General features: G+C 43.0%; 1 protein-coding gene across 2 annotated transcripts in view; it reads right to left on the bottom strand.

The window, feature by feature from the left end:
- LOC134609810 (mitogen-activated protein kinase 14) overlaps positions 1–27915 on the bottom strand; it is a 406182-nt gene that overhangs the window by 301391 nt on the left and 76876 nt on the right. For both annotated transcript variants that reach the window (XM_063453192.1, XM_063453193.1), the window contains exons 5-6: positions 26456–26485; positions 3559–3606 (exon numbers count right to left, since the gene is read on the bottom strand). In XM_063453192.1, coding sequence (XP_063309262.1) covers positions 3559–3606; positions 26456–26485 — 78 coding nt within the window. The remainder of the gene's footprint in view (positions 1–3558; positions 3607–26455; positions 26486–27915) is intronic.

Genomic DNA, 27915 nt, shown 5'->3' with positions numbered 1-27915 from the left:
AGTTGGACACACAGGAACAGAGGGGTTGAGGGCCCTGCTCAATGAGCTTACATGCTAGAGGTAGTGGGGTAAAGTGACACAAAAGGTAAGGATAGTATTAGACTAATGCCAGTTGCATGAGGAGCTATTAACAGTTTAATTGATATGCTTTTATGAAGAAATGGGTTTTTAATAAAAAATTTTGAAGGAGTAGAGACTGCATGAGCATCTAACAGAGGAGGGAAGTGAGTTCCACAGGAATGGTGCAGTCCTCAAGAAGTCTTGAAGGCGAGCATCAAAGGTGGGAGTGCGGACAGAAGATAGACGTTAGTCTTCAGCAGAGCATAAGGGCCTAGATGGTACATACTTGTGTATTAGGGAGGATAGATAGGTGGGTACAGCATTATGTAGACATTTGAAAGCAAGAACCAGAATTTTAAATTGAGCCCTATATCTTACATGAAGCCAATGTAAGGACTGACAAAAGGGTGAGGCGTGGGTGGTGCGCGGACAGGAAGATGAGCCTCGCCGCTGCATTCATTATGGACTGTAGCGGCGAAAGTTGGGAGCATCTAAGACCACTGGGAAGCGGACTACAGTAGTCAAGGCAAGAAAGGACTGTGGAATGGACCAGCACCTTAGTCGCAACTGGTGATAAGTATGGTCGGATGCGAGGAATGTTTTTGAGATGGAAGCAGCAGGATTTGTCCATAGACTGAACATGAGGTTTGAAGGAGAGGTCGGAGTCAAAGAGAACACCTAGGCAGCGAGCCTACGTGGTGGAGCTGATGTTCACACCGTTGACTTGGAGGGAGACACAGGAGTAGCAACACTTGAGAGATGAAAGACCAGAATTTCAATTTTGGTCAAGTTGAGTTTAAGGAACTGAGCAGCCATCCAGTTAGAAATAGCAAAGAGGGACGGGGAGAGATTAGGAGAGGACAGATAGATTTGCATGTCATCCACATAGGAATGATACTGGAAGACAAAGGAGCTAATGAGCTTACCAAGGGTGGCAGTATAGATGGAGAACAGTAGAGGACCAAGGACCGAACCTTGGGGGACACCAACAAAGAGGAGTTGGGGAGAAGAAGCAAAGCCAGAGAAAGTCCACTGAAAGAGTGCTGTGGGGGAGGAGTACCAGGAAAGAGCAATATCTTGTAGACTGATATTGCGGAGGATGAGAAGAAGCTGTTGAGGAGCAACAGTGTCAAAAGGCACAGAAAGGTCAAGGAGAATTAGGATAGAGTAGTGACCACGAGATTTTGCAGCGAGTAGATCATATCCAATATACAATATCCAATGAGATGTGCTGTCCATATGCTATAAGCTGTTGCTAGATCCCCCTGAAACATTTGTGTTTTCCTTTATGGAACAATGGGATAGTGCAGGGGTGGGCTCTCCAGATGTTGTGGACTACACCTCCCATGATGCTTTGCCAGTATTATGGGAGTAAGAGCACTATGGGGGATGTAGTCCACAACATCTGGAGAGCCGAAGGTTGCCTATCCCTGCGATAGTGGGATTAAGGAAGAGCGCAAAAATTAGTAGTTTTACCCGCCGCTTGTTAGAGATGCCAGGTTCAGGTTGGATCCATGATCCATGTCTGGTGGGATTGTACATGCATTCGCCCCTTGTGGCGGGTGGTTTCTAAATTACTTACTGAGAAGAATATCCAGTTACCCTTTGAGCCATCAATTTATCTATGGTTCGAATTCCCATATACAACGTATAGCTTTCACTGAATGTGCATTGGTTTCCTATGTGGCTTTGGTGGCTAGAAATCTAATAGCCCAACATGGGAAAAATATGAACCACAAAGTGTCCACCAGCCTTACAATTACAAGATAATCTCAGTCTTAATCATACATATGAATAGGCCACAGCGTTGACTGTGCCACATCGGAAACAAAAAGCTTTATTTTGGGAGCCATGTAATCAACCAAGAGCAAGTAGCACACAATGGTTCTTATTAAAATACTCAATTGTAATGTCTTTTGAACAGGTAATATGGGTATTACACTTTACTCTTCTTGGTCTAGAGGAGGGAAGATCTTGTGGGGATCTTGCCGAGGTGTCTCAACTGAACCTTCTCAACTGAACCTCACCATTACATCCCCCCCAAACAAAAAGGCTCTTTTACTTGACATATCTATTTCATGATGAGATTGGTAATACAAGTCAAAACACAGTAAAATCACCTTTAACTCACAAGCTTCATTAACTGCAAGATTGCTGGGCTTCAGGTGCTGGAAAAATATAAAAATGTCTATGTAATATTTAGAAAGAGAGATAGAGAGAGAAAGAGATGAAGAATCTAGACAATGAAGAATATGTTTCAGACATATGTTTGCCGTTTTAGTTGTTGTTTAGTAACATACAGATTAACATTCTACTCACATTTAAATCTCAGCAATTTTACTTGTACTTTGCATCTACTACTATATTTAGAATTTACACACAAAAGAATAGATTGACCTACAAAACAGTCCAGATCCTATGTGGCTTCGGTGGCTAGAAATCGAACCATGAAGTGTCCACCAGATAATCTCAGTCTTAATCATACATATGAACAGACCACAGCGTTTACTGTGCCACATTGGAAACAAAAAGCTCTATATTGGTAGCCGAGGGGTCTGACCAGAAATTTTTCTATACAATTCCTTTATTGAATGGACTATTTTAAGCCTTTCTGGCTCTGGAGAGGCTTGTGGCTGTGAGGACTGATATACATTAGAAATCATTACCGGCGGCTGGATCTACATTATGAACGCTGAGTTCCAGCATGTGTTTTATTCCATAGACATAGAATACGTATTCTATGTCTATGTTTTATTCCTCCAAATACGGACGTGACGTCAGCTGCAAAGACCGGAAGTGACGCGCTGTCAACAGGAAATTGCGAACAGATGAGTACAGAAGAGGGAACATATAAAAGAAGATTGTGGGGACTTGGAAACCAGCACTTGAAGGCTGATCGCCGAAATGCGTTTGCTGCTATAGGTTTGACCTATTTTGTGTTATGTTGTGTTTTATGTTTTAGGTATTGTCCTACTATTTTTCAACATATGGTGGTATTATTCCATTTTTATACATTTATTATTCACACTGGGTTTTGTGTACAGCCTGGTATATTTTGTTTATAATTTTTGTCCAAACAGATGTCTTATCATAATTTATTTTTGTACCTACAAAATGGCATCCTCTGCATTGATGTACTTCTGAACAAAAATGGAATAGACTTTAAAACTTTGGATGATTTTATTACCTTATGACATGCATATTGTAATAAAATACAATTTATATTTAAACAAGAAAAAAAAATGACTTAAAATTCCGAACATGTATACAAGACCATTTAACCAATTAACATTTTAGTTTAGGTGTAATAAAAAATAAAATATCAGTGCCTGAAGATTGCATGCAATATTTTTTTATTTTTTAAGCAAACTATGCAAAAATACCTTCTCAACTGAACCTCACCATTACATCCCCCCCCCCAAACAAAAAGGCTCTTTTACTTGACAAATCTATTTCATGATGAGATTGGTAATACAAGTCAAAATGCAGTTAAATCACCTTTAACTCACAATCTTCATTAACTGCAAGATTGCTGGGCTTCAGGTCCTGGGAAAACATAAAAATGTATATTTAATATTTAGAAAGAGATTGAGAGATGAAGAATCTAGACAATGAAGAATAATGTTTCAGACATATGTTTGCCATTTTAGTTGTTTAGTAACATACAGATTAACCTTCTACTCACATTTCAATCTCAGCAATTTTGCTTTACTTATACTTTGCATCCACTGCTATATTTAGAATTTACACACAAAAGAATAGATTGACCTACAAAACAGTCCAGATCATTACATTCTCAGTCCTCTAAACTATGTGCAATGAGACTTATCTTCTTAACAATGATCAAATAGTTGTTTTTTATCCATGTGGGTAGCCCCATTGCTTCCCATAACGGACCCAACACAGATAAATTATAGAGTGTGGAATTTGCTGTTTCTCATAAATGTATTTTCCAAGGTGTGTTGTCATTACTGTTAATCTGTACAGTTAATGGAAAATAAACTAAAGTAGGACAGTCATGGCATACACAAAGGGACCAATGGATTAAACAAGAAAGGGGTGATAGCAAAGAAAATAGAATTACTATTGAAGCATACATTTTATGTGTGCATGGTATTGCAAAACAGAAATACCATTGTAGCAAAATCCACCTGGCTGTCCAGCATATTCCCCTTCCATTGTTTTCCCCATAGACTTTTGTGTGAATTAAAACGTTTGTCTAATTGTTCCCATAAACTGTACTGAAATACTTTATTCACCATACGAACACAAACTACAGAACACCAGACCACCTTGATGCATAAGTGTGACTTCAATTAACCTCCCTGTTCGCTTCATTGAATTCCCTATTGAAAAGCACAAACTCGTTGTTAAAGTCCCTGGGTGGCCGCCATTTCTGGAACTCGTGGCGGCGGCCATCTTAAACTCCCGAACAGCGATGTTCTGCCGTCGAGTGTCTGAAACTAAAATCGGACACTCGACTAAGCGAACACCGCTGAGACCTCCAGAGCTATGGAAGAGACTGGTAGAAACTCCCGAACGGCCTGCCGTTCGGTAGTTTAAATCACACGAACAAGGGGATTCATCCAAATGCAAACACAGTTCTGGATGGCATTGAGTACGGGACTTTTTAGACACAAAAAGAGACCGACCGCAAGGTCAAAACTCATGGAACTGTTTTCGGCTACTGTTGCCTATGCGGTCGGTCAAAATTTTACACCTCCATAACGCCTGAACCCCTGGTCCGATCTGGGTGATTTTTGATTATGTTGCTCACCCAGATCAGGGCTATCAAGGGATACCATTTAGGGGTGCACCTTATGTATTTGGGGTACATCTAGAACTTGGGGAAAATTGTGTACCTTTTTAATTATGTTAAATGTTTATCTGAGGGGAGGAGATGTGTGGGTTGTACCCTGTACCCGATTGGTTATTGTATTAATTATGGTGGGTGTCTCCCTTGCATGGGAGGATTGCATAAAAGCAGGGGTTGTGTGATTAAAGAACAGTTCTGCTCCTGATACTGTGTGTCGTCCAGTTATTGGGAAAGGTGATGGGATATTCTTGGATTATATTGCTGATGGTGCCCGCTACTCTATTGGATTTAGTACTTGTTCCTGAGCTATTCCAGGATACCAGCGGACATAGACTGTGGGAGACCAGCTCTCCGCTACAACCATTACTTGTTTTTCACATTTCTACAAGCCATAATTCATGGTATCAAACAATTGAAAAAATGCATGTGCAAAAATGTGCAGACAACTATATAGGAACAAATAGAATACATCAGGAATTCTGCGCTAATCAATGCACAATATATGCAAAATGGGCAGCAACCCAAGCGAAGGAAACCCCTCAAGTCCTTCAATGGATCAAATACAACACAAAAAAAAGATGGAGTAGTCTTAGAGAGGGTAGGAGGTCTCGCTAGAGTAGCAGTAGATAATCAGGGAATCTTGATAAGACGTATTCTCTTCAATGGGTGTTAGTTCGTATATATGAAACAGAGAAGAGGCAGAGAGCAACCAATAGTGCAGTATGTCTAGAGTCCAAAAGTGCAGTAAGTAAAAAGAGGTAGAGAACTCACATTTAAAAGAGCTATGGCCAGCTCTGGTGTGAAGAGCATACAGCGGTATAATCCCTGCTTATGGGATGTGGGAAGATGTGTCCGTCAGCACCGTCTGATAATCCAAAGCTCCAAAGGGAAGATAAAAGGCAACAATAGTGCTCTCAATTGTGATAAAATAGAGTAAAAAAGAGTGATAAGAGTAATACTCACAAGTGTAGAGCAGAAACACTGTTCCATTGATATACCGTTGGTGGTATGATCCCCACCACGGATTTACTTGGAGTAACAGCGTAGGGCAGGTTTACTGCTCGATGGTATCAGCTATCATCTTTTGATTAGTAGTAAAAAGCAAAGTAGCAAAGGAAATATATTATCAAATATAATTTAACCCCTTAAGGACACATGACATGTCTGACACATCATAATTCCCTTTTATTCCAGAAGTTTGGTCCTTAAGGGGTTAAAATGGTAAATAAAATTTAAAGGAATTTGGCACAAACCAGGTCTATTTGTCCAAAAGAATTCCTTTATTCAGTAGTAAAAGTAAATATAAAACATCCAAATATGCATTTCTCCGATGTGGCTTTCTCAAAATGGGATAAAAACATACAACCTGGCTACATAGAGTTTAAATAGGGATATGGTTATTTAAAATTGGCGCCAAAAATTCAGCTTTAAATTGTCAACCAATGGGAAACAGTGACAGTTCATAAAATACAAATGAACAGATCATGTATACAATATTGTAGATCATAAAATGGAGAGTATAAATATATATTTACATTGAAAAAAACAAAGTGTATTGACTGTAATATAGGCTTTTTTAGTATTAGCCACTCGGCATTATGGGGATTGTAGTTATCTGCATGTATGAGGTCAGCAAGAAATTCTCACATTTGCAGACAACAGGGGAAAGCTTAGTGGCCTTATTTAATGTAATAGGTGGATTTGTAAGGCAGGGCTCGACAAATCCCAGGCGACAGATCGCCACAGCGACTAGAAATTTCGCCCTGGCGTCTAGGATTTGCCAGCTCTCTAGTTAGCGTGGGAGGGAGCTTTGATGGCCCCCGTGGGTACATGGAGGTGGCCGCCACCCACGGGTACATGGAGGATGCCACCCGAGCATTATGGGCAGCACGCGAGGGAGCAGTACTCTGTTTGCATCTGCTCTCTCACGCTGTGTAATGATGTTGGGAGCCGGAATATGAAGTCATTCTGGCCCCGGCATCATTATAGAGCGCGAGGGAGCAGAGAGGAGCTCCAGGCAGAGTACTGCTCCTTCGCACAAAGTAAGAGTGCAGCCTCACTGGACCCCAGGAAAGACTCACTCAGCTCTCCCAAAGGTAGGGAGGCTGAGTGGGTTTCAATTCAAACAAAAATGTGTGAGTCTGTCAGACTGTGTGTGTTTGTGAAAGAGCCTATCAGACTGTGTGTGTTTGTGAGAGAGCCTGTCAAACTGTGTGTGTGTTTGTGAGAGAGCCTGTCAAACGGTGTGTGTGTGTGAGAGAGCCTGTCAGTGTGTGTGTTCGTTAGAGAGCCTGTCAGAGTGTGTGTGTGTGAGAGCTTGTCTGTATGTGTGTGTGTGTGTGAGCGAGAGCCTGTCAAGAGTGTGTGTGAGCGAGAGCCTGTCAAGAGTGTGTGTGTGTGTGAGCGCCTGTCAAGAGTGTGTATGTGCCTGTCAGAGAGAGTGTGTGTGTGTGTGTGTGAGAGCCAGTCAGTGTGTGCGTGCGCGTTTAGGTACCTGCCCCCTCTGATCGCTTGAGGAAGGTGTTTTTTACTCATCTTTCTTCCCATTTTCCCAATCCGCATCTCCTCATAGAGATGCATTACATTAATTAATCTCTATGAGGAACATTCAGCGCCTCCATGCAGAGCTTGGAGACACTGAACCTGGGTGCTGCACATAGTGCAGCAGTGACCCAGGACTCTCTAGTGACTGTCTGAGTGACTGTCATTAGAGGCGTTAATAAGCAGCAATGTAAACTCTGCCTTTTCGCTGATAAGGACAGGCTATAGACACCAGAACCACTGCATCAAGCTGTAGTGGTTCTGGTGGCTCTAGTGTCCCTTTAAGAATTGCACTCCTAACTTTTTAAGCTGGCTCCTATATTATAAACAAATTTGTCAAGCCTTGGTTTAAGGTGTTTATATTTTAAACATGATGGTAATGGTAATAAATAGTTGTAAATAGTGTGAAAAATAGCTGCGGCGGCCATCTTTGGGAGGGAATAAGGTCTCATTGTGTTGACCATATTAGAAGGGGAAAAAATAAGAATAAAACCATGAATAATATATAAAGTATATATTATATAATAATTGCATGAGTACATGGATGACACATGTTATGCATGGTCTAATACATAGAAAAGAATTAGATGGAAATGATATATGCAAAAGCAGTATTTTAGACAGAGTAATTAGAGAGAATAATTAAAAAATTATTGAGAATGAGCAAAAAGCCCTTTGGTGGATTTTGTAGCTAGGATCTTATCAGACATAAATTCACAGAAACACCTAAGACATCTGAGGGGAAGTTGTTATGGTAGGGGTATCCTAAATCACAATGCCGTAGGTGAAACAACTGCGATCAGGGTGTCCCTAAGGTAACAACGGATAAATCTCAGGAAGGTTATGGTTAGAAGGTGTGTCAGACATTCACATAGAAATCATAGTAATAAAAGAAAGTATAATAGTGGCCCAAAATGGAGTACAAACCATAACAACTTCCTTTAAAATATAAAGAAAAAGAAAGAATTTATTGCACTCACGCTATATTGTCCCTCGTGTGCCGGGTGCTAAGCCAGGGCTTGGTTATCCAGGTATCCAAAGAGGTAGCAGCACTCACAGACTTTAAAAGTTCTGGTCTTTATTAGTTCATATTAAAAAAAAATCCCGATCAACGTTTCAGTCCACCAAAAGTGGATTGTATTTATTTTATACATTTTTATATATTACTAAAGCCGCTATTTTTTTTCCATCTTCACCCGGAGTCCTGTACTTGAGTGGAAGTATTCAGGGGAATCTCCCAGGCCCCCATGCCATCAGGGGAGGCACCATAAATGCCTGAATCATACATGATCCTGTGAGTGCATTTCAAGTTGCGCAGTGTTATAATTGTAGATTATGCTAGCTTTAGTGTACCTATAATCTTAATTTTATTAATGACAGGAGGCTTCGTATTTGCTCAAGTCTCTCTTTACTAGAACTCCACAGCAGCACAGAAAAACAACCAATCAGAAAAAAGTTAGGTACTATAAAACTCCCCTCCCCATGCATCATTTCCTCTTTCAAGCTGCGACAAAACAGAATAAAAGGCAGAAAACATAATGTGGAAGAAACAAAGTCCTAGATACGATGAATACAACGATGTCCACCATCCGAGAAGAACTGCCAAACCAGATAGTGATGACGGACTGTAAACTGAAACTGAGAGAAAAAACAGAATCGAACAGGTTGCATACGTACCTGATGAAACCAAACTATTAACATAAAACAAGGGAGGGATAAGAATGGGTGGGAAATACTCGCCTCCTGTCATTAATAAAATTAAGATTATAGGTACACTGAAGCTAGCATAATCTACAATTTTATAACATGACAGGAGGCTTCGTATTTGCGGTTTTAACGCTAAGCCAAAAAAATCCAACGCTGTTTGTTTCGCTGGTACCTATTCTCGGAGCTACCCGAGCAATCCTAAATGGACTTTCCAACTGCGATAGATGACAATAGACCGACCGATGGAGATGCCAGTTGATGAAGTATCCCAAAAACGGAAAAAACATCCTCCGCTGATAGATCCAATGTACGTGCTGTCGCCACCTGTTACCTACCAGCTGGTCCATGAGCTGGCAAACTGACCTATTAGCCATTTCCCTGCAGTTATAAAATGTCGAAGGTCATTTGCGGACTAGGGCCACGATAAGACACTGCCACCCTGTCTCAACTCTTGATGTATAAGGTTGCTCCACTGATCGTGCCAGGGTCACCTGGCAATGTGGCCTTGCAGGCAGATCTTCAATCTCAAGGAAAGCGTCTCGAAGTCCACCACCAACTCACAATAGAACCGAGTAGGATCTTTCGTTCCCTCCTGGCCTACCCGGTGAGATGTCTCCTCCGAGAATAAATTTATAATGCAGGCAAGAGTGTGGTCAAACTAGCCGTATCCTAAGTGATTCCCATATTCCAAGTGAACTGTGTAATCCTCGGACGCGGTAGAGGAAAGACTCCAAAAGGATGTCCATTCAGGGTTCCGAACTGAACTTGTGTGGAGGAATGGTGGTCGACTATTCTGGGAGTAGCGAATCCCAGGAATATTCAAAGGGATGGGAAGTGCCATCCGGAGTGCAGATTTCCATCCAGATATGTCCTCGTTTAAGAGTGAAAGATGTCTGTGTAGGAGTCGGGGCACACCAGTTACCCCCATAAAGTCTTGTAGGTCTCCATGACGGTAGTTGAAAAGTAGGTTAGCGCGAATCCAGAACAAAACGGCTCCCGTGAAGGATAAATAGAGTATAGACGGAGGACCCCCATCTCCGAACCCTGTTCACCAGGTATGCGTTCCGAGGAGATGGGGCAGTACTGCCATCTTATCCCAAGATCTTAATGACCGGGGAACTCAATACAACCGGGGTTACCGGTCTTACCATGTGATCCATGCGAACGGTTTACCTACAGACCGGGTAATAGGCCTTCCTTAATCTTGTTACTCGAGCAAGGCAGTGCCCATTTGCTCCATGAAGGTCTCCGTATCTCCTGTCGCCTAAATATGGGAGAAACTGTCTGCGCAGTTGTTCGCAATGGTCTGGATATCCAAAAACAGAAAGCAATCTTCTGTTTTATATGGTGCAGAATATACCAAAACCTGCACTCACGTAATACCTGAGGTCCATCCGTTAGCCGTACCATCTCCAGGAGTGTGTGTAAATAAGTGGAAGTCTCCCCCCGTTATACATCTGTGAGAATGTCTTGCGTGTGCTAGAGCGGTCCGGATCCAGTAGATGTATCTCCATTACAGGAGATAGAATAGAGGGATCCAGTCTAAATATGTATATTTTGCTTGACCAGGCAGTCCTCTATAACGAAATCAGTAGCACGGACGTCAGATATAATTGAATGCAGGAGTGACGCCCCTCCATGTAGTCATCGATGTCTTGCACAGGTACAAGCCTGTGTGATGAACAAATGGTCGGCACTGTAGAGTGTTGAGTGTATGAGAGAGCCTGTATATAGCTCAGTCTCTGGCTGAGGGCTGCGCCCTCTAATAACAAATCAGTGTCCGGTTCCGTATCTGAGAGGGGTTTGCTCTCTTTACCAGAAGAGAAAATATTCTCGTATCGAAGTGATGGAGGGCCGCACCCTCCTGTGATCCAAACTAGAGTCCCTAGAGACTCAGGGTGACCAACTGCAGGGTACACCAAATACTAGTATCAGCCTAAGGCTGAGGGCAATCTTCGGAACAACGATGGAAAAACTATCAACTGACCGTCCGGATCCCGTGCGCGCGCTCGGGGTCCAGGCTGACCGTTGGTAGTCTGAGGAAAGCTGGAGACGTTCTCCGCAATCCACGAGCGCCCGGGAGGTCGGAGGAGGTCAAGTCAGGCCTCTCGACGACCCGAGTGAAAGGAAAAGGAAGTCACAAAAAAAAAACAATAACGTAGATAAGAGTAAAAACGCAAATTCTATCTCAGCTAGAAGGCAAATAGCAGGCCGGAAGGTAAGACAAGTAAGCCCCACTAAACAGGGCCAGGAGCTAACCTTACGCAGGAAATAACTACCGATACCTATATGGATACCGGGAGGCAGATCCGGAGTAGTTGTTAAAGACAAGGAAAACACTGCGTTCTCCTGTAGGTGTCTGAGCACCGGTCCTTGCCTGTGCGAAGTTCTCGTAGGAGATGTGTGTCCGGGGTCTTCATAAGAAACCCTGCCCTTCAGGCATGAGGTTTAGGGCGATCACCCTTCCCACCATATTTAAATGGCCGTACACTGGTGTCCTCTTGGATAGTATGGCAATGGTGCATGTCCGGACACCTGCCTATTTCCATGTCACTGGTGGGCACTGGCTTTTCCTCAGTGATATTCCCCCAGGCCTGTGGCCAAAAGGGGTTCGGCACCAATAGAGCAGGCCCGTCAGAAGGGCACAGGCCCAGCAGGCCAAACGAATGGACACAGAATAGTTGGCCAAGCAAATAGGCACCAACATATTAGGCCAATAAATGGGGCACAGACACAGCAGGCCGTTTAAATGGGCACAGACATAGCAGGCCGTTCTAATGGGCACAGACATAGCAGGCCGTTCTAATGGGCACAGACATAGCAGGCCGTTCTAATGGGCACAGACATAGCAGGCCGTTCTAATGGGCACAGACATAGCAGGCCGTTCTAATGGGCACAGACATAGCAGGCCGTTCTAATGGGCACAGACATAGCAGGCCGTTCTAATGGGCACAGACATAGCAGGCCGTTCTAATGGGCACAGACATAGCAGGCCGTTCTAATGGGCACAGACATAGCAGGCCGTTCTAATGGGGCACAGACATAGCAGGCCAATCCTGGGTTGTATATTATATCATATGATTATGTTATTTATATAGCGCCATCCAAGTCCGCAGCGCTTTACCATGGGCCTTGAATGCGTAATGGGGACCTCTGAGCTTGGGTAGAGATCTTCAGAGCACCCTGACATAGGGCCCCCAGACATCAACCCTTTTAGACAGCGTAATGCCGTGAGAATAACCTGAACCGGGACTGGCAGTCCCTGAATGCCCAGCAGGCAAATAGCGGTATCCCAGCTGTATTGGGTATAGGCGGAAGTTGTTTCAGTGATTACCATCTCCATGAAAGTAAGATACATTGAGCGATACTCTCCTTAAACTGTGAATTGGTATGCACATGCTCACACAGATCTTTTCTGTTTCAATCATTAATATAGATACCATCATCATATCTGAAAATATTGCATAGTAACAATGTAGACTGGTCTCCCATACCAATCAAAGAGTACCTCCTATTACAGAGGGATGTGTATACCAGAGTGTCTAATAAACAAATACAATAATTGTCAAGCTGCTCAAAACACCAATGTGGAAATATCCTCTATTCCACGAGAACAACGTTTAAAATTATAAGTGCGGTGTAAGTGACGAAGAACTTATACCAGTAAGTGGAGCGCTTTAACACATATAGCTTACCAAAATGGTCAAAATGATCTTTCATTCAATGATGGTGTGCAAGGTACATATCAAGAAAAATATAAAGGGTACAATATAGTGCAGATGGTTTCAGGATAATAACATATAACACAATTGGTGGTATCTTAAAAAATGGAACACTCACATTTAAAGGAGCCTGTATATGAGAACACTGGCTCCGTATTATGGTTTGTGTGCTTATTTGGGGTAGCACGGCCCGTCTCCTTCAATGTGGGGTATTCCTTAAAAGAAAAGAATGGGAGAAGCAGACCAATGTGTGGAAGGTGTTTGTAAAAAGCACAATGTTTAAGAAATAAATGGTGTGCTCACCTGGTCCTGAGCCTGTGGGTCCCGGCTCTAGGTGTAAAAGTATTGTGCCAATTTGAGTGGGGATGGCACTACCCCTAGGAAGATATAGCTGAGGTTTTCCCCAAAAAAGGACTTAAAAGGATCTTGAGTAAAAAGTAGTAAATTTATTCTATTGTAAAACAAAAATAAAATAAAAACAGTATAATAAAAAGTCCTTAATTAAAAAGTCCTTTTGTAGTAGCCAAAACGCGTTTCACTCCTTGCTGTGGAGCTTCCTCAGTCAGCTGTGATGCTTGGTCCTCTAAATCTTCCTTTTAAATGTTTGTAGGGGTCCTCCCCATTAAAGGTTGCAGTCCATATTGTCCAATCACAGTAACCATTACTTAGGAAAAATGTAACCATTACATACACTGATATAAAACTATAGTCTTATCTGTAGAAAACTGTGGTAAACCTGCTGAGATCCACCGGGGAATCCCAGCAGGGCAACAAACGCCGAGATCCGACCGTGGAAGGAGGCGCCCCTTCTCTAGCCGGTCGGATGCACGTGGCTAAAGAAACCGGCCGCGGCGAGGCGGCCACGTGCGTGAGCAGACCCGGTCGCAGGGTACTCGCGTCCGATCGCGAGAAACCCAGGTCGCCGGCAGGCTCACACCAGAGCTCGGGGAGTCAGAGGAGGCAGCCAAGCGCTAGTCTCCTGACACCCCGAGCGGAGCGCCCGCAGCCCCACGGGGGGGGACTAATAGAATGGCCCCAGGTAGTGGTATGGGGGGGGGGGGAGGTAAGCAAACAGAAGGGAATCCCAAGGGACCCCCCGAAAACCACCACATGTCAGGAAAAACATCCCCAAAGACACAGGGGAAACGAGCAAAAAACGGGCAGAAATCCCGAAGCAAAAATAAATAAATAACAAAAAATAATATAAATAATCTGCAAATAAACATATGAAAAGGAAAAAGGCTATAACTAAAAATTATAGCATAAAATATATACAAACAACATATATAATCAATATAATATATCAAAATAATAATTATGACTAAATACAATATACATAATATAGATATAACTAAATACTATAAACATAAAATATATACATAAAAATATATCTAGGGGGCGGGGCTTACCAAGCAACCCGACCAGACGCCATTTCTCTAAGCTCCCAAAAACAAAATACAATACTGCGGATATCATCCGAACCAAGCCCAATCCAAATACCATACTAGCACAACCAGTGCCAGAAGGGCAGGGTGCACCGATCGATGCCTTTCTTTCAACCACCGAAGACAGCACGACGGAAATACAAAACTGGGGCCTACCACACGCTGCAAGACCTCGGGAGTTTCCTAGGAGGCATCGCAACAACCAGCGCTGCAAAGCCCCACAGCCTAGCCCCATCTGCCTCGCCGACCTACACTCTGAGCATGGGCAGGCGCTCCCAAAAACCACACACCCCAGCGGAGGGCAGAGATATAGTAGCCATGCTCCAGCGGCCGGCGCAAACTAGGCCCACCACCACCGAACACCCAGACACGGAGCAGAATCCGTCGCTCCAACACCAGGAGCCCGAGAGCCCGCAATACTCACCAACACCCGCGATCAAGTCTCCTGACTCTGCCGACGACGCTGCACCGACAACCAAGAAGGATTTAAAAATAATGCTTGCCGAAATCCATAAAATGCTGGCGGCTGACTCGGCCGTACTCAAAACGGAAGTCAGAGCAGTGTCGGAGAGGGTTAGAACTAACGAAACAGCCCTAACTGAGGTACAGTCCCAGCTCCATATGATGGCGGATTCTATAAAAACGCTACAAGCGCAGCAACAATCTACGACAATCAAGCTTTCCAGTATGGAAGACCGCCAGAGGCGTACCCACATCAAAATCAGGGGTATCACCGCACTGATCACAGCGGAGGAATTACCCCATTATATCAGAAGAATGCTAGCCACAATCCTGTCACACACAGGGGCCAAGAAGATGGCAATAGAAAGTGTTTACCGCCTCCCAAACCCTCCGCATCACCGGACCACCACAGGGAGAGACGTCATCCTTCGCTGCATCTCCCTACCTGACAAGATGCAAATATTGTCAGGGCTGAAAGGCAAAACACCGCTCACCTTCGAAAATTCGACCCTGACCTTCTTCCAAGATTTGACAAAGTTCCACACTATTGCACCGCAAATCGTACACCCCAGTTACGACAATGCTGCGAACCGCGGGACTGCGCTACCGCTGGGGATGGAACGGCTCACTGGCGGTTACTCGAGACGGGACAATATATACTTTGCCATCCATGTCAGAGGCGGCAACCTTTCTGGAGACACTGGGACTTTCGCCCCGAGACACACCAGCCGTATCAGGAGAGCGGAGGTGGGACCCGGCTTCCATAACGCCTTTCGTCCCTAGAATAGCAAACCAGCAAGAGTCAGCCAACTCAGAATGAAGATCACGGATGGGACTTTTACCACTGCACCTCATTACACCTTATCTGTCTAACTTTACACGCACCATACGCCTACCCACCCGGGCTCCATAAGGTCCAGGCTCAACACAAACACGCCGTCTAGACGGCAGAACAAAGACCAAAATACCACTCCCCAACCCAACCCCATCCCCCCCCCCCCCCCCCCCCCGCGGCCCGATGGTCAGGAGCCAAAAGCCTGCATGCATAGGTTGACACAATATACAAACTGGGCCCTATCCTCACCCACTATGCAAATGCCCCCTTAACTCGATGTAAGCACGATACAACCTTGCCCTCATTACAACCAAGCTCCGGGGAGGGAGCCGATCAGGTGTCATAACCAAGATACCCCTCGAACACATCGCCCACACCTGCTCACGGAAGGTAACTACGCTTCAATACTCTCACATTCAGTTCCCAACCTAGGAATTTAAAAGCCAACACAACCCCCCTATCGCACCTAGGCAGACTGATACCACACAACACTGTACAATAGTACACCTGATACCGCTTGTTCAATGTACAAAAATTGTGCTTTTGTTGATATGCCACATCCATGTGTATCCATTGTTCTTGCTGTAGCTATTGTGGCTAAGCAAGATGCTTGTTAAGATTTGCACAAAAATATAAAGAATTAAAAAAAAAAAAATATATATATATATATATATATATATATATATATATATATATATATAAACAAAAAGAGAAACCTTGCACTCCTACTTACAATTTTAGTGACCCGGTGCTCGATTGCACTATTCAATATTAGTAAACGATAATCAGCACTCCCAGGTATTTGTAGAAAAACTTATATTTATTCCAAATGTCGACATTTGGAATAAATAGAAGTTTTTCTACAAATACCTGGGAGTGCTGATTATCGTTTACTAATATATATATATATATATATATATATATATATATATATATATATATATAATATCTAGATATAAGTATAACATCATGACTAAATTAAATAAATATATATCCTAAATAAATCATAATAAATCCCAACGCCACCAACTAATAGCAGGAGGCAGTGGTACTCTGACCTGTACTGTACAGCAAAGAAAGAGGAAATGATGCATGGGGAGAGGAGTTTTATAGTACCTAACTTTTTTCTGATTGGTTGGTTTTCTGTGCTGCTGTGTAGTTCTAGTAAAGAGAGACTTAAGCAAATACGAAGGCTCCTGTCATGTTATAAAATTGTACAATAGTATTACACTATTTCTTTTGTATATTTTTATTTAGATATCAGCCGGTTCCCTCGTTGTGTGTGTGTATATATATTCTTGTGGTCAAGTAGATTGCCAGCTGTGAGCAATCTAAGGGAGGCTGTTTTCACATATTATTGATAAGTATCCTTATATACAAGTGTATCTGTATAAGGTATATTTCTTTGCATTACATGCAAAGCAAGATAGTTCAAGCCGTGATTTGTCATAAGTGCGATGATTATGGTTTACAGCTCATGAAAACCCCAAATACACAATCTCAGTAAATTAGAATAGTACATGCAATCAATAAAACAAGGAGTGTACATAAAACAATATCGGACCTCTGAAAAGTATAAGCATGCATATGGACTCAGTACTTGGTTTGGGCCACTTTTGCAGCAATTACTGCCTCAATGCGGCATGGCATGGAAGCTGTCAGCCTGTGGACTGCTGAGGTGTTATGGAAGACCAGGATGCTTCAATAGCTGCCTTTAGCTCTTCTGCATTGTTCTGTCTCATGTCTCTCATCTTTCTCTTGGCAATGCCCCATAGATTTTCTATGGGGTTCAGGTCAGGCGAGTTTGCTGGTCAATCAAGCACAGTAATCCCACAGTCATTGAACCAGGCTTTGGTGCTTTTGGCAGTGTGGGCAGGTGCCAAGTCCTGCTGGAAAATGAAGTCAGCATCCCCATAAAAATAAACAAATAACTTGGGACCTGTTTAGTGTTTCCACTCACCAGGCCTCAGGTTAGAGTGCAGCGCTTATACAATCTAATGTATGGCACAAGTGACTCACCCCGGTTTTAATGACTTGTAGGGGTGTACATGAAAAATAAAAGATATACAGAATAATAGTGCAATATTGTATACACACAGTATTTTGTATTTAGTGTGAGTACAAAATTACTCACATTTTTAGAGCCTTTTTAGTTTTTAGGCTCTAAACTTCCAGGCTTCCGTGTCTTTAAGGTAGACAACTTAAACCCCTTTTTTTCTCTTGGTTCTTTTTCCTATATGTCTTGCCACCATATGGGTATAAGAAGAGAGAGAGACACGAGATTCTAGGTGTAGTATTTTACAGGGAATTTCCTTTAAATAGATTTATAGTAAAAGCAGATGTGCTCACCTTTTTTAGAGCCCATTTGTCCTCGGCTCTAAGTTTGAAGGCTTAGTGTCAAATTGGGGTGACACCTCCCCTTACCGGACAAAGTGCAGGATGCAGTAATAAATGTAAATAATTTATTATTAGCTGTAGTTAAAAGGAATAAATAAAATAACAGTACTAGAAAATAAAAAATAAGCAATATAGAATAAAGTGCAGTAGTGGGTCTAGTTTCCTCTGCCAAGACGCGTTTCACTTTAATCAGCTTCCTCAGTTGGCCGTGGGTTGCATTCTCTCTGTTCCGGTTTATATATGTTCCAAAAAGCCTGCCTGTTCTTTAATTAACCAATCGGCTTTCCTTCTTTCTGACGTCGTGGTGCCGTAACGTCACTTCCTCTTCCGGTATCTCGGAAACTCCAAGTCCCATGGTGCTTTGCGTCTCCTCCGTGACTTCCGGGTTGGTCCGTTCGTCCGAGAAAAAAAGCCTTTTCCGCAAATCAAAGTCTTTATATAGTTTTACCTCCAAATAAAGTTGCACATCAAAGGAAATTGTGTTATTTTCGTTACTATTCTCAACAGTAATTAATTTAATGTGAACGGACTGCAAGATTTATATACATGAAGGATAATGTATATCCATAAATAGAATAGTTAAACAATTCTAGTGCAAATAGCTATTTTGAAAGGACAAAAGTGATATTATATAAATGCATTAGCAAATTATTTATATATCTAAAGTCCATAATACTTTTGTATTGTTCATTGTATTGTATTTTGAGGAAAATAGGCATATGGACTTTGGATATATAAATAATTTGCTAATACATTTATATAATATCCCTTTTGTCCTTTCAAAATAGCTATTTGCACTATGTGTGGCGAAAAAAGAGGCACAGCACACGAACATCAAAACCTCAAAAACATCAAAACCTCATCCCAACTATGAAGTATGGTGGTGAGGGCATCATGGTTTTGGGCTGCTTTGCTGCGTCAGGGCCTGGATGGATTGCTATCATCGAAGGAAAAATGAATTCCCAAGTTTATCAAGACATTTTGCAGAAGAACTTAAGGCCATCTGTCTACCAGCTGAAGCTCAACAGAAGATGGGTGTTGCAACAGGACAATGACCCAAAGCATAGAAGTAAATCAACAACAGAATGGCTGAAACAGAAGAAAATGCGCCTTCTGAAGTGGCCCAGTCAGAGTCCTGACCTCAACCCGATTGAGATGCTGTGGCATGACCTCAAGAAAGCTATTCACACCAGACATCCCAAGAATATTGCTGAACAGAAACAGTTATGTAAAGAGGAATGGTCAAGAATGACTCCTGACCATTGTGCACGTCTGATCTGCAACTACAGGAAACGTTTGGTTAAAGTTATTGCTGCCAAAGGAGGTTCAACCAGTTATTAAATCCAAGGGTTCACATACTTTTTCCACCTGCACTATGAATGCTTACATGGTGTGTTCAATAAAAACATGGCAACATTTCATTCTTTGTGTGTTATTAGTTTAAAGGGACACTCCAGGCACCCAGACCACTTCTGCTCATTGGAGTGGTCTGGGTGCCAACTCCCACTACCCTTAACCCTGCAAGTGTAATTATTGCAGTTTTTCATAAACTGCAATATTTACATTGCAGGGTTAACTCCACCTCTAGTGGCTGTCTATTAGACAGCCACTAGAGGTCACTTCCTGGGTTCTAGCACAGGTTTCCTGTGCTAGAGCGTCGCTGGACGTCCTCACGCTGTGTGAGGACCTCCAGCGTCGCTCAAAACCCCATAGGAAAGCATTGAAATGATTTTTCAATGCTTTCCTATGGGGAGACGTAATGCGCATGCGCGGCATTTCCGCGCATGCGCGTTAGGTCTCCTCGGCCGGTGAGCGAGATTAGTCTCGCCCACCGGCCGACGTAATCATTAGGAGGAGCGTCGCGGAGGCGGAGACAGCGGCGAGGGACATCGCCGCTGTCCCAGGTAAGTGACTGAAGGGGTTTTCACCCCTTCAGTAACCGGGGATTGGTGGGTGGGAGGGAGAGGGACCCTCCAGTGCCAGAAAAACGGATCGTTTTTCTGGCACTGGAGTTTCCCTTTAAGCAGACTGTGATTGTCTATTGTTGTGTCTTAGATGATGATCAGATCACATTTTATGAGCAATTTGTGCAGAAAACCATATCATTCCAAAGGGTTCACATACTTTTTCTTGCAACTGTATATCCAAAAATCACCCAGATCGGAACAGGGGTTCGGGAGTTAGGTGGAGGGTGTAATTTGACCGACCGCACACGAGGTGGTATCCGAAATAAAGATCCATGTTTTTTGGCCCTGCGGTCGGTCTTCGTTCAGGAGGTAAATTACACATCAAAAACTGCCATCCACGATTAATCTTGGATTCGTATGAATCCCCTTCTTCGGTACTTTTAACCTACCGAACGGGAGGCTGATTAGCCTTCCTGTTCGGGAGTTATGGAGCCATGGAGGTCTCAGCAGTGTTCGGGTCATTGAGTGTCCGATTTGAGTTCCAGACACTCGACGACCAAACACCGCTGAGATTTCGTGCGTGTTCATATACCGAATGGCGGCAGCCCAGATACAGCACTAAAGTACCGATTAACCTGCGGTTAGAGAAGTGTGAACGATTAATAAGGTACGCACTTCGCTCTGGGGTGGTCTATTGGTTCGGTAGTTTACATTCATATGGAGTACGGATGGAAACTACCGAACAATCATACGAATCCCACATACATTTTAACCATAGAAACAGAAATAACACACGAATTGCAATAATATTACAGTCTTTTAGGACAGCCCTGGTACCATCTGCTACAGGGTGTAGGTAGAGGATAGTTTTTATTTGGGTTGGGGGGTGGGGTGACTAGGGGTTTGGGGACCCCTAGTCACCTTGGGGGGGCGGGGGGGGGGGGGGAATGTCATTAAGGGCCCATGCCCGTCGCCCAGGGGTGTTGGCAGGGGGAAGGACAGTAGGTGTCCCATTTTATGTGTGACATAAAAAAAACATTCTAGGTAAAGCTGAAATGGAATGGGTATTTAACTTAAAAACATTAACCCCCTCTGGTCTAAAATGTAGACTTTGACTTGTTTAATTTTATTTAATATGTGCATTTGTTTATATTTATCATTTACCTTATGTATTATGTACCCACTTATAAATACCTACATACATATATATATAGTCCCGATATATAGTCCCTCAATGTTTATATATGTATTCTCCTATCCTTTTCCTTACTTAAAGGGACACTCTAGGCACCCAGACCACTTCTGCCCATTGGAGTGGTCTGGGTGCCAACTCCCACTACTCTTAACCCTGCAAGTGTAATTATTGCAGTTTTTTATAAACTGCAATAATTACATTGCAGGGTTAACTCCACCTCTAGTGGCTATTAGACAGCCACTAGAGGTCACTTCCTGGGTTCTAGCACAGGAAACCTGTGCTAGAGCGTCGCTGGACGTCCTCACGCTGTGTGAGGACCTCCAGCGTCGCTCAAAACCCCATAGGAAAGCAAATTATTTTTCAATGCTTTCCTATGGGGAGACGTAATGCAATGAAGAGGAGGAGCGTCGCGGAGGCGGAGACAGCGACGAGGGACATCGACATCGACGAGACAGCGACGAGTTTTCACCCCTTCAGTAACCGGGGATTGGGGGGTGGGAGGGAGAGGGACCCTCCAGTGCCAGGAAAACGGATCGTTTTCCTGGCACTGGAGTTTCCCTTTAACAGTCTATTTCCAACCTGCCTAAGAGCCGTTTGTCTTATTTTGCTACTTTTAGTCTATCACACATTTTAAAGGAAGTGGTTATGGTTTGTACCCCATTTTGGGGCACTACTATACTTTCTTGTATTACTATCATTGCTATGTGAATATCTGACACACCTTCTAACCATCACCTTCCTGAGATGTATCCGTTGTTACTTTAGGGACACCCTGATCGCAGTTGTTTCACCTACGGCATTGTGATTTAGGATACCCCTACCATAACAACTTCCCCTCAGATATCTTAGGTGTTTCTGTGAATTTATGTCTGATAAGATCCTAGCTACAAAATCCACCAAAGGGCTTTTTGTCTCATTCTCAATTATTCTCTCTAATTACTCTGTCTAAAATACTGCTTTTATCACTGCTTTTATCATTTATCATTTTTAGCATATATCATTTCCATCTAATTCCTTTCTATGTATTAGACCATGGATAACATGTGTCATTCATGTACTCATGCAATTATTATGTAATATATACTATACTATATGTCATTCATGGTTTTATTTTTATGTACATTGTTATTTCCCCCTCCTAATATGGCCACCACACTATGACCTTAATCCCTCCCAAAATGGCTGCCACCATGATTTTATTCCCCATCACAGCTTCCCCTACCAAGATGGCCATGGCGGCGATTTTTCACACTATTTATTACCATTACCATCATGTTTAAAGTATAAACACCTTACACCTTTTCCCCTCCATCCACCTATTACATTAAATAAGGCCACTAAGCTTTCCCCTGGTGTCTACAAATGTGAGAATTACTTGCTGACATTATACATGCAGATAACTACAATCCCCATAATGCCGAGTGGCTAATACTAAAAAAGCCTATATTACAGTCAATACACTTTGTTTTTTTCAATGTAAATATATATTTATACTCCCCACTATATAATCTACAATACTGTATACATGATATTTACATTTGTATTTTATGAAATGTCACTGTTTCCCATTGATTGACAATTTAAAGCTGAAATTTTGGCGCCAATTTTATATTACCATATCCCTATTTAAACTCTATGTAGCCAGGTTGTATGTTTTTATCCCATTTTGAGAAAGCCACATCAGTGAAACACGTATTTGGATGTTTTATATTTACTTTTACTACTGAATAAAGGAATTCTTTTGGACAGATAGACCAGGTTTGCGCCAAATTCCTTTACATTTTATTTACCATTTTAAAATATATTTGATAATATATTTCCTTTGCTACTTGGCTTTTTACTACTAATCAAAAGAAATCCAAGGTAGGGATTATACCACCAGAGCTGATACCATCGAGCAGTAAGCCTGCCCTACGCTGTTACTCCAAGTAAATCCGAGGTGGGGATCATACCACCAACGGTATATCAATAGAACAGTGTTTCTGCTCTACACTTGTGAGTATTACTCTTATCACTCTTTTTTACTCTATTTTATCACAATTGAGAGCACTATTGTTGCCTTTTATCTTCCCTTTGGAGCTTTGGATTACCAGACGGTGCTGACGGACAAATCTTCCCACATCCCATAAGCGTGGATTATACCGCTGTATTCTTCACACCAGAGCTGTCAAGTCAGTCAAAAAGTGCTAGTTCTGCAACCTGTCCTACACAACAGGCTACAGGCTGCTTGGCAAGGTTCCTACCCCGGGTAGTGGAACAGATGTGTGACACTACCTACGTTATCGGTCCTTGCTCGGGGGACGGGTTAGACGCAGGTTGCATGTTAACATGCTGGAGCCCTACCACGAGCGGATGGAGGATGTAGCCGCTATATGTGCTCCAGCCTTGGAAAATTTTGACAATCTTCCCCTTCCTGACCTCCTGGAAGATGGAGCTCAGACCACTATAGAGGAGGTCCAACTAGGGGACCGTCTAACAGAGCAAGAATGCCGGCAAGCGCATTCTCTAACCCGCCAGGGTGTACCCCCATGGCCAGTACGAATTTAAGGTCATGCCATTTGGGACGAAGAATGCCCCATCCACTTTCCAGAGGATGGTGGAACTGCTGTTGGATGGCCTCCAGGACTATGTGTGCGCATACTTGGACGATATAGCCATCTACAGCGACACTTAGGAGGAGCACCTGGTACACGTAGGAGCGGTACTGGATAGGATTAGAGAGGCAGGGTTGACCTTGAAACCTAGCAAGTGCCACCAAGGAATGGCAGAAGTGCAGTACTTGGAACACCAGGTAGCGTGTGTGAAGCACAAGCCAGAGTCAGCCAAGATAGAGGCAGTAGCAAAATGTCCCTGTCCCCGAAGATCCAGGTGTTGGCCTTTTTAGGGATTGCTGGCTACTATAAGAAGTTTGTCCCCAACTACAGTACCCTAGCTAAGCCCCTCACCAACCTGACCCAAAAGAACATGCCCCGACAAGTACACTGGATCCCAGAGTGTGAGCAAGCGTTCCAAGCTCTTAAAAGCACCTGTCCTGGCTGCTCCTAATCCGAACAAATGTTTTCTTATTCACACAAAAGCTTCCATGTTAGGATTGGGGGCAGTGCTGAGCCAGGTCGGAGAACACCCCGTGGCTCACCTCAGCCGAAAACTATGCCTCCATCGAGAAGGAATGTCTGGCGGTGTTGTGGGCCCTCAGGAAGCTGCAGCCCTACATCTATGGCCAACAATTCACACTACTCACGGATCGCAACCCGTTGGTGTGGCTTAACGGGGTCCCTGGGGACAACGTCAGGCTGTTATGATGGAGCCTGGCCCTACAACCATATAATTTCACTATCCACTACAGACCTGGTAAGCAAAATGGAAACACCGTTTCAAGACAGACAGAACTGAAAAAGTGATCAGTGAGTACTTCCCCGGACATCCCCATGCCGATCCGTTGGGATCAGATTGTGTATGTCGGCTTATGGTTAAGGGGGAGCTGTGTGGCGGAACCACCGCTTGTTCGGGTGCTTTATATTTACACCGTGTGTTTTTCCCTTACTCTTTGTCTATTGTACCTATATGGTATCTATTGTACCCTACGAAAGGAACTCCTTCGACTCCTGAACGGGTACCACCCCAATATCCCATTTAGAACGCTAGTAGAACGTTCAAGTAGAACGTTCGAAACCGCAAGGGAGGCAATTAAAGAGTGCTTCCCTGGGTGGCCACCATTTCGTACAGCCAGGAGGAGCATTCGTGGATTGCTTCCCAACTCATTCGTCTCCTGAATGAAGATCACCCCAGTGCCCATTAAAACGCTCGCACTCGCTACAAGTGTGAAACCGCAACGTTAGCACTGGCAACATAAGTGTAACCATAAGGAAAGTAATTAATGAGGGCTCCCCTGGGTGGTCGCCATTTAGTATAGACGAACGCCAACCAGGTGGAGCATTCATATCCCGAAAGGAGACACTTCCATTGCAGGCTTTAGCACAGGAATCTCGCCAATGGAGATTGCCTGGAGAATGTGCCTGTGTGGGGTTGGTGGGGACACTTTGGGGGCACTGGCTGGTTTGACATGCTTACCTGTGCCTGAGAGACAAAGGGATGGTCTCTTTTCCCACACTTTGCCTCCCAGGCACAGAGGCTCCTGGGATGAAGACCCCCCTGTCGTCCTGGGTGTTAAACCTAAGAGGTGGGTTTTTTATATTTTGGATACAAAGGGACCACGACCCACCCGTTCCCGTGCTTGGGCTCCCTGGTGTAGAGGATTCTGGGATACGACCCCTGTTGGTGTGGGTGGGGCTGCAAGTGTCTTTTTAAAGACTAGCTATAACATTGCAGGCGGATATGGATGGCAGAGGGGACTATACCCTCCTGGAAGCAGGGTTGTAGTGGGGACGGTACCTGCCCAGAAGGACCCCAGTCAAGCTTCGGCGTGTTCCAACACTTCGAAGTGTTCCAGCGCCCCTGCGAGTGGCTAGGAAGCGGACTGGACGGTACTCAGTCGGAGTACAAGAACTCAGTCGGAGTACAAGAACTCAGTCGGAGTACAAGAGCTCCGTCACACACCATAATATTTACAGTTTACTGTGATGGTTAAAGGATCACTATATTGTCAGGAAAACAAACATGTATTCCTGACCCTATAGTGTTAAAACCACCATCTAGCCCCCTGGGCCCCTCATGCCTCCATAAATATAGCAACATCTTACTGTATTCAAGCCAGAAGCTGTGGATCTGCATGCTGTTTGCCTAAAAAAAAAAACAAGCAGTCTGCTGACATCATCAGAAGTGTTAGCCTGATCCAATCACAATGCTTCCCCATAGGATTGGCTGAGACTGACAAAGAGGCAGATCAGTGGCAGAGCCAGCATGATTCAAACCCAGCCCTGGCCAATCAGCATCTCCTTATATAGATGAATTGAATCAATGAATCTCTATAAGGAAAGTTCAGTGTCTGCATGCAGAGGGAGGAGACACTGAATGTTTGGATGCATTTTAGGCAGCCATGACCCAGGAAGGATCTCTAACAGCTATCTGAGGAGTGGTCAGTGAAGTTATCACTAGACTGTAATGTTAACACTGCATTTTCTCTGAAAAGACAGTGTTTACAGCAAAAAAAGCCTGAAGGTAATGATTCTACTCACTAGAACAAATTCAATAAGCTGTAGTTGTTCTGATGACTATAGTGTCCCTTTAAGCTGCATAGAAACATTAAGGGTGTATTCCCTCACATTTTGACAGTTTTCAAATAGTTTGACAAAACCTGGTTCTCCTGAAGCCCATTATTGACACAAAGTACAGCATGATAGGCTGAAAATGCTATGCATGAATTATATAATCAATATGATCAATCTTTAGTAATATGATAAACGCTTACCCTATGAATTATATCCGCCGAATGAATATACTGCCAAAAAAAAGAAAAAGAAAAAACATCAATTATTTTCTTTGCCACAAATTTCAGTCGACTGATAATTTTCAAATATATTATTCATACTGTAGTGACTACTTCCCCTGAACTAACACAAGCCATTTATTTTCAGCAGAGTTTATCTCTATTAAAAATACATAAATATAATATATATTTTACACACAGTAAAGTGCCAAAGTTTAACCAGGTGTTAAAAAATGCTGTAAAAGAAGAATGGTTTCAATAATAGAAATAGTAATAGGTTTCTTTAATCAATTAAAATGCAAAGTAAGTGAACAAAAGAAAAATCAAAAAGAAATCAATATTTATTGCGTCTACCCTTCTCCAAATTGATGCTGTTTTGAAGGCAAATTAAATTGTTAGGAATATAAACCTGTAACACTAATGCTATAGTGTCCCTGTTTCTAGTTTTGTATGCCTCCTCCGCTGGTTTAACCCCTTAAGGACCAAACTTCTGGAATAAAAGGGAATCATGACATGTCACACATGTCATGTGTCCTTAAGGGGTTAAAAAATTTTTTTTTTTTTTTTTTAAATAATTCCAGCTCTGTTCTCCCTCGGCGTTAACTAGGTCTCCTCCCACAGCTACACAGTGATGGCGGGGTCTAATGTGCACACGCGCATTAAAGCTTCCACCATAGAAAACCATTCAAACAATGGGGAATTTGAAGATGTTAGACGTCTTCATGTAAAACGTGAGGATGTCCAACGTCATTTCATTGGATAAAACTCTGTTAGGTACTAGAAACCCCTTATAGTAGCTCTTTGGAAGACATTTCACTTGAGGTGGACTTAACCCTTACATTGCATGGTTAAACAGACTGGGGCACTGCACCCAGACCACTTCAATAGATGTGGTCTGGGCCTACAGTGTCCTTTCAATTTTGCTCACATATTAAATTTTTTATTCCTTATCAGAATACCAGACATGTACCTACATACAGCATTCCCCATTTTACATATTATGATCATATTTCTGAAAGGTTGCAATTACTTTATATATATATATATAATCTTGGCCTAGTTCTTGGGACGACTATCACAACCCATGTAGGTACTGCTTCTTAGGAAGATGGCTACTACCAATGCCCTTTGCCCATCTGTATTGGGCTACCAGTAGTTTTAACTGTTGCATCTTATTTTCTGTGTATAGTTCCATGTTATGCAACTTTATTTTCTTTATTGGCACTTTTCTCTCAAATTCTTGGGTACTATGATAGTATGTCCTGGCATTTACCTCCTAAGAGCTACATCTGCCTCAATTTCAGTGTATTAATACTGCGTCCATTATAACCAAAGTCCTACACTAAGTAGGTTTACCAATCGATTGTCCTGCACATCATTTTTGTACTTTCTTTAATGGCATTGCTCAGTTTGTAGTGAGGAATATAAGGTTCTTTACGTAT

This window comes from Pelobates fuscus, chromosome 1 (assembly GCF_036172605.1).
Source record: "Pelobates fuscus isolate aPelFus1 chromosome 1, aPelFus1.pri, whole genome shotgun sequence".
In the NCBI taxonomy this organism is placed as follows: domain Eukaryota; kingdom Metazoa; phylum Chordata; class Amphibia; order Anura; family Pelobatidae; genus Pelobates; species Pelobates fuscus.
The sequence above is the reverse complement of the archived record's forward strand: the minus strand, read 5'-3'. Positions and strand labels throughout refer to the sequence as shown.